The sequence below is a fragment of the Microcebus murinus genome, chromosome 18 (assembly GCF_040939455.1).
Source record: "Microcebus murinus isolate Inina chromosome 18, M.murinus_Inina_mat1.0, whole genome shotgun sequence".
Classification (NCBI taxonomy): Eukaryota; Metazoa; Chordata; class Mammalia; order Primates; family Cheirogaleidae; genus Microcebus; species Microcebus murinus.
Window position 1 is genome coordinate 41,642,263 of NC_134121.1, and position 14,878 is coordinate 41,657,140.

At 40.2% G+C, this 14,878-nt stretch overlaps 1 protein-coding gene across 8 annotated transcripts in view; it reads left to right on the forward strand.

The window, feature by feature from the left end:
* The window catches only part of CDK12 (cyclin dependent kinase 12), a 77,623-nt gene continuing 62,745 nt past the window's right edge, over positions 1-14,878 (forward strand). For 4 of the 8 annotated variants that reach the window (XR_002221494.2, XR_012913084.1, XR_012913085.1 and 1 more), the window contains exons 1-2: positions 9-1,730; positions 7,961-8,848. Coding sequence is in view for 4 of the 8 variants with exons in the window: in XM_012765908.3 (XP_012621362.1) it covers positions 685-1,730; positions 7,961-8,848 (1,934 nt within the window). In the remaining 4 variants the exon portion in view is untranslated. Of the gene's footprint in view, positions 1,731-7,960; positions 8,849-14,878 lie in introns of all 8 variants that reach the window. The other 4 variants (XM_012765909.2, XM_012765908.3, XM_012765910.2 and 1 more) reach the window with 4 other exon arrangements.

Sequence of the window (14,878 nt, forward strand, 5' to 3'; positions counted from 1 at the left end):
AAGCAGCGAAGAGAAGGGAAAGAGAAGCACAAGCATCGCGAGATCCCACTGGATTCTCGCGATATTTTGGGATTGCCCCTCCCCCCTTCTCCAAGTGCCGTTTCGGTTTAATCTAGTGTGTGACTGTGAGTCTGTGTGAGGGAGCGAATGTGTGTGAGGTGTTGAGGTGAGGCGGAGGCAGGAAAAGGGGCTCCGTTAGGAGCCAGGGACAAAGGGGGCGTGAGGCACCCAGGCCACGGGACCCGGGCGACAGGAAGCCCGCCCCGAGCCGGTCTACCGGGTAGGGGAAGGGCCCGCGCAGTCCTCACAGGGCCGGAGTCGGCCCCACAGCCCCGGGCCGTCGGCTTCCTGCTTCCTCGACCTCTCCGGTCCCCGGGCTTGAGGATTGGCTCGACGAAGGGAGAAGGGGAAACAGACTTGAGCAGCTACCCGTTGTCTCGCAACTCCTCTGCTGAGGAACTCTCATTTCTTCCCTCGCTCCTTCAACCCCCCCCCCCCCGCCTCATGTAGGAGGGTGCTGAGGAGTCGGGAGGGAGGAGGAGCCTGGGCTGCCGTCCCTTCCCTCCCCACCCCCCTTCTAGGGGCGCTTTGGTGGGCGTGGAGTTGGGGTTGGGGGGGAGGGTGGGGGTTACTTTTTGGAGTGCTGGGGAACTTTTTCCCCTTCTTCAGGCCAGGGGAAAGGGAATGCCCAATTCAGAGAGACATGGGGGTAAGAAGGACGGGAGTGGGGGAGCTTCTGGAACTTTGCAGCCGTCATCGGGAGGTGGCAGCGCCAACAGCAGAGAGCGTCACCGCCTGGTATCGAAGCACAAGCGGCATAAGTCCAAGCACTCCAAAGACATGGGGTTGGTGACCCCCGAAGCAGCATCCTTGGGTACAGTTATCAAACCTCTGGTGGAGTATGATGATATCAGCTCTGATTCTGACACTTTCTCTGATGACATGGCCTTTAAACTAGACAGAAGGGAGAATGATGAACGTCGTGGGACTGATCGGAGTGATCGCCTGCACAAACATCGTCACCACCAGCACAGGCGTTCCCGGGACTTACTAAAAACCAAGCAGACCGAAAAAGAAAAAAACCAGGAAGTCTCCAGCAAGTCGGGATCGATAAAGGACCGGACATCAGGAAGTTCAAAGCGTTCAAATGAGGAGATTGATGACTATGGAAAGGCACAGATATCCAAAAACAGCAACAAGGAATCCAGGTCATCCAAACTCCGTAAGGAGAAGACTCGGAAAGAACGTGAATTGAAGTCTGGGCACAAAGACCGGAGTAAAAGTCATCGGAAAAGGGAAACACCTAAAAGTTACAAAACAGTGGACAGCCCGAAACGGAGGTCCAGGAGTCCCCACAGGAAGTGGTCTGACAGCTCCAAGCAAGATGATAGCCCCTCAGGAGCTTCTTATGGCCAAGATTATGACCTTAGTCCTCCAAGATCTCACACCTCTAGCAATTATGACTCCTACAAGAAAAGTCCTGGGAGTACCTCAAGAAGGCAGTCAGTTAGCCCACCTTACAAGGAGCCTTCGGCCTACCAGTCCAGTACTCGGTCACCCAGTCCCTACAGTAGAAGACAGAGGTCTGTGAGTCCTTATGGCAGGAGACGGTCATCCAGCTATGAACGGAGTGGCTCTTACAGTGGGAGATCACCCAGTCCCTATGGTCGAAGGCGGTCCAGCAGCCCTTTCATGAGCAAGCGGTCTCTGAGTCGGAGTCCACTCCCCAGGTGAGCTATTTGTCTAACAGTCCTTCCTAATTTAGGGTGGGTTGTGAAAAACTGGCAATTAGTCATGTTAACATTTTGTTGAAGCCCCCCACTGTTCATCATTGACTAGGATCCTTTGCTGTTGGCTAGTCATTCATGTATCGTAGGTGAATCTTGTCTCCCCTTATCCCAGAATTGGGGAAGTGAAGAGTTCATAGGCCTCAAACAGCTAAAGGTAGGTACTTCCAGTGGTGGGATCTTCAGTTGTAAGCTTCTGTGTGAGAAAAATCATAGGCTTCTGCTTTGTGAATGCATAGAATTGATAATTATTTCGATAACTTTCTCAGAGCTTGTCTAGCTATTTCTGTTGCTTTGACTTATATTTTTAAAAAATCACGTTAGTATTGGTGTTTTAGACTTTACTGCACCTGATTGGAGACTTAAAAAATTACAGATTTTCATTTGTATTGAAGTTATTGAAGTTATTTGCCTAGGCCATCCCATTATTTGTGCTGTCCACTCAAGTCTCCAAAACTGTAAGTTTATTCATTTCATAATTGGCAAGGTTTTAATAACTTACAAAAGATTCCTGTCTTTTGACCGATGTTTTTAGTGGAAATTTATCTGATTAGTCCATTTTCCTTTTGAAGTATAGCCTAGGAGAAATTGGTTCCAAGGACATTTTGATTTTCTTTATAGCATCACTGTTGACCTACCTTGTGACCACTGGCAATTTTCAAAATCTTTCTATGAAAATATGGTAATAATGCCTTTACCATGATATTTTTGTGAGAGAGGCATGTTAGTTTGAAATTTCTGATGTTAGAGTGAATTAAGTGTAAAGAACTGTTGTTGTTCCTAGGTGATGAGATCTACCTCCTTTGTGGACTCACCTCTGTCCACAAATGCATAACATGGGCTTTAGTTAGACCTTAGTGAAATCCTAATATTGCTTTGTGACCTTTCTCCATGCCTGAGTTGCTTCAGGTATTAAATGGGAATAATAACTGCCTACTTCTAGGGTTGTTAGGATTAAATTACTGAATATAAAGTGGATAGCACAGTGCCTTGTATATAGTACCACTCAGTAAATTATGAGTGAGGATAATGTTGAACACTAGTAGAGAAATTATGCTAATTTGAAAAATCCATGCATGTCTTTTATATTTTAGGGTAAATTTTGGTGACTTAAACTTTAATTATTCATAAACTAGTGTGAATTCATGAAGCTGCAGACTTACTAAGCTGTCAAGAGCTGAAGTTCCTTAGCATTCACCCTCATTTTATTATAAAAGATTTCCAAACACAGAAAGGTTGAAAGACTTGTAGTGAATACCCATATTTCTACCTCCTAGATTCTACAATTAGTGTTTGCTATATATTTTATCATCAATTCAGCTTTTGTTTTCATTTGTCTCAAAGTAAGTTTGTAGACACCAGTATAATTCATTATTAAACACTTTAACATGTATACCATTAGCTACAGTTCATTTTTTTTTGGAGGGGTAAGGGGTAAAATTTATATACAATGAAATTCATGAGTCTGAAATGTACCATTTGTAAAGTTGCTTAGTTTTTTAAGGAAGCCTAAGAAGTATTCTCAGAATATTTGTTTTCTTTAGAGAGTAGTTCCATTAAGACTGTTCTAAGTTATTTTGGGATATGGGAATACAGAAGGTGTTAAGGCTAAAACACTATTTTAACTGAACTAGTAAGAACTATTTCTTTGCATTGATTCCTGTTAGATTCTTAGAGAAAACAGCATATCTCAAGTTCTCTTAAGCAAGTAGAGAAAGTCCTACTCACTTAATTGAAACTAGTCAGTAATGCTAAAAAAATAAATCTAGAAAGAGTTGGAGACACAATATGGATGCAAACATAAACATTACATAATATTCCTAGAGACACATATGTGCATAATTTGGGTTACCTTATAGAGAGCATTTTATATTTGGATGTTTTGCATTACATGTTTTTCCTCATTGATTGAAATTCCAAATAGTAAGTACAAAAATTTTGTAGAGTCAAAGTAGAGGAACATGCAGATTGTTTCTATGGTAATCTCTGTGTTTTTTTCTTTTGGAGACAGTCAAAATGAAACAGGCATCATTTTAAAAGACTAAAAATGCTTTGACAGAAATGCAGTGTTTTTGTAGCCACTAAATTAGCAGTGACTAATGGTAGCAATTTCATTTCAAATGAGTGGAACCTAACTTAATTCAGGGAGGAAAATACATTTGGTTTTGAAGACATATTTCTTACTGTTCCTTGTGTTTACCTATTTGTTGTCCACTCCTCCCTTTTTTTCTGGAAGAGTGGACCTGCAACTCAAATATTGCATTTGTATCACTAAAAATACTACAAGTATGTAGGATTCTATTCAGAAATTGAAGAGTTTATAGCAGAGTTCCTGAGGAAGATTTGGTCATGCTGATCAAAGAAACAATAGTAGAGCATGGTAGCTAGCATTATTTAGTATTTATGGTTATAGACGTTTTCCCTGAGATAGAGATATTGTTTATCTTAGCTATAATTCAAGCAGAGAAAACTTATTTCAGCCAAATATTTGTAGGAGGAATGTAGTTTTCTTAAGCATTAGTGGATATTTGGTGAATTTATTTAACTACTTCTTTTTTTATTTTTTGAGACAGAATCTTGCTCTGTTGCCTGGGCTAGAGTGCTGTGGCATCAGGCTAGCTCACAGCAACCTCAATCTCCTGGGCTGAAACAATCCTTCTGCCTCAGCCTCCTGAGTAGTTGGGACTACAGGCATGCACCACCATGCCCGGCTAGTTTTTTCTATATATTTTTAGTTGTCCAGCTACTTTCTTTCTATTTTTAGTAGAGAGGGGGATCTCATTCTTGTTCAGGCTGGTCTTGAACTCCTGACCTTGAGCGATCCTCCCCCCCCTTGGCCTCCCAGAGTGCTAGGATTACAGGCATGAGCCACCATGCCTCACCTGTTTAACTGCTTTTGGTATTTTTTTAATCTGCCTCTCTCAGGATGTGATGCTTTTGGTATTTTATATCCTCATGTTCATATATCTGTTGTTACTGTTGTTTTTTAGTACTATTGATTCTAATAATAATTTAATATTTTAACTTTTTGAAGCAAACTTCCAAAAAGCAGCATAGGTAAATGAAAAACATGGCTGTCATCATGTGAGTTGTTTGCCTTACACATATGATGTTTGCTTTGAAACATTTTGATTTATGTCAGTCTTACCAATGATCAGAGGTAAAGGGAGATATTGATGATCTAGAATGGGAACAACTTGTTTTAGACCACTGGGCAAATTGTCTAGTCCCATTTTTAGTGTTTTTGTTTCTTCACATTGAAGTCTGAGCAGATTAGATTAAGCTTTAGTAAAAAGCAAAAAGAATTAATAAGAATTGGGGCCGGGGCACAGTGGCCCACACCTATAATCCTAGGACTCTAGGAGGCCCAGGCGGGCGGATCCCTCAAGGTCAGGAGTTCGAAACCAGCCTGAGTAAGAGCAAGAGCGAGACCCTGTCTCTACTAAAAAATAGAAAGAAATTAATTGGCCAACTAAAAATATATATAGAAAAAATTAGCCAGGCTTGGTGGCACATGCCTGTAGTCCCAGCTACTCGGGAGGCTGAAGCAGAAGGATCACTTGAGCCCAGGAGCTTGAGGTTGCTGTGAGCGAGGCTGATGCCACGCACTCTAGCCCAGGCAACAGAGTGAGACTCTGTTTCAATGTCTCAAAAAAAAGAAAAAAGGTCAGGCGTGGTGGCTCACGCCTGTAATCCTAGCACTCTGGGAAGCAGAGGCGAGTGGATCGCCTAAGGTTAGGAGTTTGAAACCAGCCTGAGCAAGAGCCGAGACCCTGTCTCTACCATAAATGGAAAGAAATTAATTGGCAAACTAAAAATACATAAAAGAAAAATTAGCCACGTATGGTGCGCATGCCTGTAGTCCCAGCTACTTAGGAGGCTGAGGCAGGAGGATCACCTGAGCCTGACGTTGAGCAATCTGCCCGCCTCGGCCTCCCAGAGCCCAGAGTGCTAGGATTACAGGCGTGAGCCACCACGCCCGGCCCCAATCCTTCCTTATGAAGAAAATTAATTGAATGTGCAATAATACCTTGTTTTGAGTTCTTGAAAAGTTAGGAATCATTTTATATTAAAGGTACCATAGCCATCATATTTTTGAGAGCTTTTTTTTATTGTTAGCATTTATTAGCAATAAAATATTTTTATTTTTTATTTATTTTTACTTTCTCATTTCAGCATATTATGGGCATACAAATGTTTAGGTTATATATATTGTCCTTGCTCCACCCAAGTCAGAGCTTCAAACATGTCCATCCCCTAGATGGTGTGCACCACACCCATTAGGTGTTTGTATACCCATCATGAGAACCTCTAATAAATTATTTTGGTAAAACATTGTTTCCAATTTACCTGTTTTGTAAATCCTAACTTTTGTATGTTGGGTTTTGTTTAGTGCTTTATTGTAAATTTTTCAACTTTATTACAGACTAAGGATACAAGGAACAACATATTTTCCTGGGATCTTCCAATTAAATAGCTGTCTAATTTAAAAGTTTATGTTTTGGTGAAGCATGCTAGTTACTTTAACTTTATAACTGATATAGCCCACCTTTACCATAGAGTATAACTTTATCATGTTTTTACTTTATCAAAGATTAAAACCAGTTAATATGGTGGCTCACACCTGTAATCCTAGCACTCTGGGAGGCCAAGGTGGTAGGTTAGCCTGAGCAAGAGTAAGCCCTGATCTCTACTAAAAATATGGCATATGTTGGTAGTCCCAGCTACTGGGCAGGCTGAGGCAGGAGGATCTCTTGAGCCCAGGAGTTTGAGGTTGCAGTGAGCTATGATGATGCCACTGTACTCTACTTGGGGCAACAGAGTGAGACTCTGTCTCCAAAAAAAAAAAATGATTAAAACCAAAATTCTGAATGTAACGATTGTGACTATGGCTATTTCTTTTTTGCCATGAGGAAAAAAAAAGTACTGATCTATCTTCTTTCAGTTGAATAGTGGATAATTTTTAGTGCTGGAGGATTCAAATATGTTTTTATGAAAGAGTTTGTCCTAGTCTATTTTTTTAATGAACTTTTATTTTTTTTAGAATAGTTTTAGATTTATAGAAAAATTTTGAATACAGTACACAGAGTTCTCGATATATCCTTGTACCCAGTTTCCCCTATTGTTAACATCTTATGTTGGTATGGTACATTTGTTACAATTAATGAATCAATATTGATACATAATTATTAACTAAAGTCCATACTTTCTTTAGATTTACTTAGCCTTTACCTAATGTCCATTTTCTGTTCTGGGAACTTATCCATGTTACAGTATTACATTTAGTCTCCTTAAGCTTCTATTGGTTGGACTCATTTCTCAGACTCTCCTTGTTTTTTGTTTTGAGACAGAGTCTCACTCTGTCGCCCAGGCTAGAGTGCCATGGAGTCAGCCGGGCTCACAGCAACCTCAGACTCCTGGGCTCAAGCAGTCCTTCTGCCTCAGCCTCCTGAGTAGCTGGGACTACAGGCAAAGGCCACCATGCCTGGCTAATTTTTTTTTTTTTTTTTTTTGAGACAGTGTCTCACTTTGTTTCCCAGGCTAGAGTGAGTGCCATGGCATTAGCCTGGCTCACAGCAACCTCAATCTCCGGGGCTCAGCGATCCTACTGCCTCAGCCTCCCGAGTAGCTGGGACTACAGGCATGCGCCACCATGCCCGGCTAATTTTTTGTATATATATTTTTAGTTGGTCAATTAATTTATTTCTATTTTTGGTAGAGACGGGGTCTCGCTCAGGCTGGTTTCGAACTCCTGACCTTGAGCAATCCGCCCGCCTCGGCCTCCCAAAGTGCTAGGATTACAGGCGTGAGCCACCACGCCCGGCCCTAATTTTTTAATATATATTTTTAGTTGGCCAATTAATTTCTTTCTATTTATAGTAGAGACAGGGTCTCGCTCTTGCTTAGGCTGGTTTCGAACTCCTGCTCTTGAGCGAAACTCCCTGACCTTGAGCGATCCGCCTGCCTCAGCTTCCCAGAGTGCTAGGATTACAGGCTTGAGCTACCGTGCCTGGCCTCTCCTGGTTTTTGATGGCACCTAATCTATTTTAAGGTTGATAAATTACTCAAATGGGTTTTAAAGTTACAGTTCTCCATAGTTTGTTTTGCTAATCTATTTTCCTCCAAGTATTACTGTAGTCTGTCTATTTTACACTTCCTTTTTCTTTTTTCAGTAGGAAATCCATGAAGTCCAGAAGTAGAAGTCCTGCATATTCAAGACACTCATCTTCTCATAGTAAAAAGAAGAGATCCGGCTCACGCAGTCGTCATTCCAGTATCTCACCAGTTAGGCTTCCACTGAATTCCAGCCTGGGAGCTGAACTCAGTAGGAAAAAAAAGGAAAGAGCAGCTGCTGCTGCTGCAGCAAAAATGGATGGAAAAGAATCCAAAGGTTCACCTATATTTTTGCCTAAAAAAGAGAACAGTTCAGTAGAGGCTAAGGATTCAAGTGTGGAGTCTAAAAAGTTACCCAGATGTGTAAAATTGGAAAAATCTGCCCCAGATACTGAACTGGTAAATGTAACACATCTAAACACAGAGGTCAAAAATTCTTTAGATATAGGGAAAGTAAAGCTGGATGAGAACTCTGAGAAGCATCCTGCTCTTAAAGATTTGAAAGCACAGGGAACAAGAGACTCTAAATCCGTAGCATTGAAAGAGAAGATTGTTACTCCAAAGGAGACGGAGACATCAGAAAAGGAGACCCCACCAACTCTCCCCACAATTACTACTCCTCCACCCCCTTTACCAACTACTACCCCTCCACCTCAGACACCCCCTCTGCCACCTTTGCCTCCACTTCCAGCTGTTTCGCAGCAGCCACCTCTGCCTCCTCCTCAACTAGCATTTAGTCAGTTTTCTGCTTCCAGTACTTCAACTTTGCCCCCTTCTACTCATGCAAGGACATCTGCTCTGTCCTCTCAGGCAAATTCTCAGCCCCCTGTACAGGTTTCTGTGAAGACTCAAGTATCTGTAACAGCTGCAATTCCACACCTGAAAACTTCAACATTGCCTCCTCTGCCCCTGCCACCCTTATTACCTGGAGATGATGACATGGATAGGTAAGTCCCATAGTTTACTGGAAAAAAATTAACCCTGTTGATCTAAGTGTAATGAATTTTCTGTTTTTAAATTTTGTCAAAGCCACCATAATGCTTTTATGAGTAGGAAATGCCTTTGATATTTGGTTTTCAGTGGAAAACTCCATATTTATGACATTATTAGTTGGGAAGAGAGAATTAGAATTTGAGGCCTATTTAACCCATTTTCTCAGAAGTTTACTTATTGATAAGATTCAAATTTGAAAAAAATCAAGTTTTTCCCCCTAAATGTTTATATTGAGAATTTTAATACAGAAAAATTAAAGGAATAATATAATTAACATCCTTGTATTCATAACCTATATTCACTAATTGTTAAATTTTTGCCACGTTTGCTTTAACACATCTAAATATGTCTCTCGTAATATTAATAGTAACATTTTTCTATATAATCACAATACTTTCATTGCCCTTGAAAATTTAGCATTGATTTAATAATATAATATCAATAGTTATATGAATAATATTAAATAGCCCCAGTGGTCCCCAAATGTCATTTATAGCTGGGTTTGTTTTTTTCCTTCAGATCCAGGGTCAAAACTAGATTTATTTTGATAAAGGCTGGTTTTCAAAAAAAATTAGTTCTGCTGTAAGAAGCAAAAGAACAATATGTAGAAGCTTTGCTAATTAGAGTATAATTCACAATGGGATGATGGGGAGAGCTTTAATTTTAATGAGTCCTCTGAGTATTGAGAACTGAAATGGTTATGAAGCATGAATCTGATTTTATGGAAGGCATTAAGAAAAATATTTATTTAATTTCTTGGCAGCACTACCTGGGCAAGTACCACCAAACAAACATGTTTTAGCAGTGAAATGTCATGACAGTCTTTGTGTTACTGTTTTTTCTCTACTGAGATCCTGCCTCTGCCTTCTTCTCTAGGATATGAGTTGCATTTATTGCAACAAACTTTTCATTGTAAGCACAAAAATAAGTGCTACTTATCTTGCATCGCAGCCCAATTCCCAAGCCTCCGATACTTTCTAGGTGATATCAGTAATTTGAATGATGATACATTTCAGCCCTTGAGGTCTATCTTCTTTCATATTTACCCTTTGTACTTTTTAAGAGGGTGCAAGTGCAGTAAATGGAAAGGAAAAAAAACCAGATTATTTTAAACAATGGCTCCATTGCTATTCATAGTGGCAGATCTAATAATAAAGAAAAATTTCACATACTCTTTCTAATATAGGTATTTATGAATTCTTCCACATTCTGAGAACTACAAAGGAAAAGACAGACCTGAAATTTGTGTAGATAAATTTGTTTGGTATACTATGAACTTCTTGTAGATAAAAGCCATATTTTTTATACTTTTTATTGGAAAAGAAGATAGTTGAGCATTATCCAAAGAGACCCTACCCAATTATCTACCCACAGGAACCTCATTTCAATATTAGTTGACATAGTGGCTAGAATATCAGTGTGGCTAAGAATCTTAATATCAAAATGTTTACTTGGCTAAACCATTCTGCACATAACTTTTGAACCTCTCATATGTTGGAGTAGAGTGCAGATTTTCAGAGGTATAATGATTTCGATAAAAGAAATAGAGATTTCTGTCTTTCAAATGGGGGAGGAAGACTATTCAGTGTTTACTTGAGTATGTGTGGCTATCTTAAGACTGTGTATGTTAAGAATGTGTATGAGGGGCCGGGTGCGGTGGCTCACGCCTGTAATCCTAGCTCTCTGGGAGGCCGAGGTGGGCGGATTGCTCGAGGTGGATTGCTCGAGGTCAGGAGTTCAAAACCAGCCTGAGCAAGAGCAACACCCCGTCTCTACTATAAATAGAAAGAAATTAATTGGCCAACTGATATATATATGTAAAAAATTAGCCGGGCATGGTGGCACATGCCTGTAGTCCCAGCTACTTGGGAGGCTGAGGCAGTAGGATCGCTTGACTCCAGGAGTTTGAGGTTGCTGTGAGCTAGGCTGACGCCACGGCACTCACTCTAGCCTGGACAACAAAGTAAGACTCTGTCTCAAAAAAAAAAAAATGTGTATGAGGATGGATGCAGTAGCTCACCCCTGTTATTCCAGTGCTTTGGGAAGCTAAACTGGGGGGATTGCCTGAGCCCAGAAGTTTGAGACCAACCTGGGCAACACAACAAGACCCCATCTCTACAAAATTAAGAAAAACTAGCTGAGCATAGTGACACAAACCTGTAGTCTCAGTTACTGGGAATTTTGAGGCAGGAGGATTGCTAGAGCCTAGGAATTTGAGGTTGCAGTGAGCTGTGATTGGTGCACTCCACTCTAGCAGCCTGGGAGACAGAGCAAGACCTTGTCTCTTAAAAAAAACAAATAGGTCTGGTTGGTGTGGTGGCTCACACCTGTAATCCTAGCACTCTGGGAGGCTGAGGTGGGCGGATTGCTCGAGGTCAATAGTTTGAAACCAGCCTGAGTGAGATTCCGTCTCTACCAAAAATAGAAAGAAATTAATTGACCAACTGAAAATATATATACAAAAAATTAGCTGGGCATGATGGTACATACCTGTAGTCCCAGCTACTTGGGAGGCTGAGGCAGTAGGATCGCTTGAGCCCAGGAGATTGAGGTTGCTGTGAGCTAGGCTGATGTCACAGCACTCACTCTAGGCTGGGTAACAAAGTGAGACTCTGTCTCAAAAAAACAAACAAAAAAACATGTATGTGAGAATAAAGTAAGCAAAACTATTTTTCTTATATTATTTTAAAATATATATATGGTTATTAGTTGTTTTCTGCATATAGATAAAGATAGAAAAAATGGAAATAATGAATTTTTTCATCTTAAATTCAAGTATTTTTTGTTTTTGTTTTTGAGACAGGGTCTTGCTCAATTGCCCAGGCTGGAGCGCAGTGGCACAATCATAGCTCACTGCAACATCAAACTTCTAAGCTTAAGTGATCCTCCTGCATCACCATCCCAGATAGCTGTGACTACAGTTGTACACTATTACGCTTGGCTAATTTTCTAAAAAATTTTTGTAGAGGCCGGGTCTCACTGTTGCCCAGGCTGGTCTTGAATTCCTGGGCTAAAGCAATCCTCCCCCCTCAGCCTCTCAGAGTGCTAGGATTACAGGTGTGAACCACCCTGCCCAGTTGAAATCACTTCTTAAACAACCTGCTTCAAGGGGAAGGAGATAATTAATCATAATTAAAGTTTTTTATGCTCCTAGAACTTGAAAATTATCTATTGAGAAATTAATTTTTTAAAAACAGTTACTATAAATTTTATGTTTTTATTGGCAATAAAGACTATTTATTAGAAGCATTTATATTGTACTTACAGATTAAATCCTATTATCATAAATTCTAAGATACTATATAGATTCTAAAATGTGGGAAGTCCTCGAGATTGGCACCTTTTTTTTGTTTAATACACAAGTGTTCCACAGTCTAATTACCACATGTGAACCTATGTACATGTGTAAATGGGGACCCAGGAAGTACTAATATTGACAAGGTACATCAGCACTTTCTGGTACTGAATCTTCACACAATGACTTTACCATAGTATTTGCTCCCCTATGCTAGACTCTTGGAATCTTCCACAGCCCTGTGTGATACTTAGTGCCCCACACTAAAGGTTAAAGGCATTGTTAAGCATTGTAGTTTTATGGGCTATCATTAAATTTTCAAGGTTTTAACAACATTAGAATTTATTGAAATAGGATTTGACCTGTATTCAAATTGTGTCCTGAACTGATGATACATATTCTATCGAACACTTATTCTTGAAATAAACATGCTAAAAATGTAGTTTTCCATACGCAATGTACATTTGTTAGAGTGGTTGAGATTATCCTTCATCCTAAAACCTGAAGTTCCAGATGCTCCAAAATCTGAAACTTTTTTCTTTAATTAATTTGTATTTATTTGTTTATTTAGCGACAGTCTTGCTTTGTTGCCCAAGCTGGAGTGCAGTGGCATAATCATAGGTCACTGCAACCTTGAACTCTTGGGATCAAGTGATCCTCCTGCCTCAGCCTCCCAGGTAGCTGAGACTAAAGACATATGCTACCACACCTGGCTTAAATCTGAAACTTTGAATGCTGACATGATACTCAGAGGAAATGCTCATTGGAGCATTTCAGATTTCAGATTTTTGGATTAGGGACACTCAACTGGTATAAAGCAAATATTCCAAAATCTGAAAAAAATGTAAAATTTGACATATAGTCCCAAGCATTTCGTATAAGGGATACTCAGCTGGTAGTAGGAAACTGTATTTGAACCCATAATGTAAACCTTGTATAAAATAAAACCTAAATATAAAAGATAGACAGAATTTACTTGAAATGATGGTAAAACAATCAGATACTTTTGAGTTTTCTTCCTCTTGTAGGAAAGCCCAGCCAAGAAGAAATCTATTCCTGAATCATGAGAAATTGAGAATTCTACAGAATAATCTGATATTAGTAGTTGAGAAATTATGAATTTTCCTTCCTTGAACATCTTAAAAATCAGAGAAATTTTCAAAATCTATATTGTATCCTCACTCAGGCATTTTCTGGTATTAGGCTTTGTTCCCAGTGTAGAAAAATCTGAGTGCAGATTATAATAGTCAATCTGGTAGCGTGTGTTCATCCCCACCAGTATTTCAGCAGAAAGTTTCAGATGATTATTTTGTGCCCCATTGACTATCCTCATTCTGGTTGATGTGATAAAAACTAACGTAGAGTTTGTTCTGTGTGATTTACAGGACATTAAAATGAAAAAAAAAATTAGTAGGAAGTGCTCATGAGATTTGTGTTTATTTATTTATTTATTTTTTAAAGATACACCATCTTGTTATATTGGGCGGGCTGGTTTTTTTTTTTTTTTTTTTTTTTGAGACAGAGTCTCGCTTTGTTGCTCAGGCTAGAGTGAGTCCCGTGGCATCAACCTAGCTCACAGCAACCACAAACTCCTGGGCTCAATTAATCCTCCTGCCTCAGCCTCCCGCGTAGCTGGGACTACAGGCATGCGCCACCATGCCCAGCTAATTTTTTCTCTATATATTAGTTGGCCAATTAATTTCTTTCTATTTATAGTAGAGATGGGGTCTCGCTCTTGCTCAGGTTTGTTTTGAACTCCTGACCTCAAGCAATCCGCCCACCTCGGCCTCCCAGAGTGCTAGGATTACAGGCGTGAGCCACCGCGCCCAGCCAACATAATGTCTTTCAGATTCATTCATATTGTGTGTATCAGTAGTTCATTTCTTTTTGTTGCTGAGTAGAATTTCATTGTACAGCTATAAACTCCTGATCTCAAGTGGTCCTTCCACCTCAGCCTCTGAAAGTGATGGGATTATATCAACAATTGTATCAACAATCTTGCCAGTCCTGTCTTCTTATATTTTGAATAAATGACATTCTTTTATGGGGAAAAGCTATAATTTTACCTAAATAAAAAAAGCAGCTGTATGCTTTTTAAAAGATACATTACAGGCCGGGCGCGGTGGCTCACGCCTGTAATCCTAGCACTCTGGGAGGCCGAGGCGGGAGGATTGCTTGAGGTCAGGAGTTTGAAACCAGCCTGAGCAAGAGCGAGACCCCCGTGTCTACTATAAATAGAAAGAAATTAATTGGCAAACTAATATATATAGAAAAAAAAAAAAATTAAAAAAAAAAAAAAAAGATACATTACAAGGGATAGATCTGTTCTTTATGGTTCTAGGAAATATTTGTGCAAACCACCTACGTTTTTTTTTTTTTTTTTTTTTTTTTTTGAGACAGAGTCTCACTCTGTTGCCTGGGCTAGAGTGAGTCCCGTGGCATCAGCCTAGCTCACAGCAACCTCAAACTCCTGGGCTCAAGCAATCCTACTGCCTCAGCCTCTTGAGTAGCTGGGACTACAGGCATGTGCCACCATGCCCGGCTAATTTTTCTTTAGTTGGCCAATTAATTTCTTTCTATTTTTAGTAGAGATGGGGTCTTGCTCTTGCTAAGGCTGGTTTCGAACAACTGACCTTGAGCTATCCGCCCGCCTCAGCCTCCCAGAGTGCTAGGATTACAGGCGTGAGCC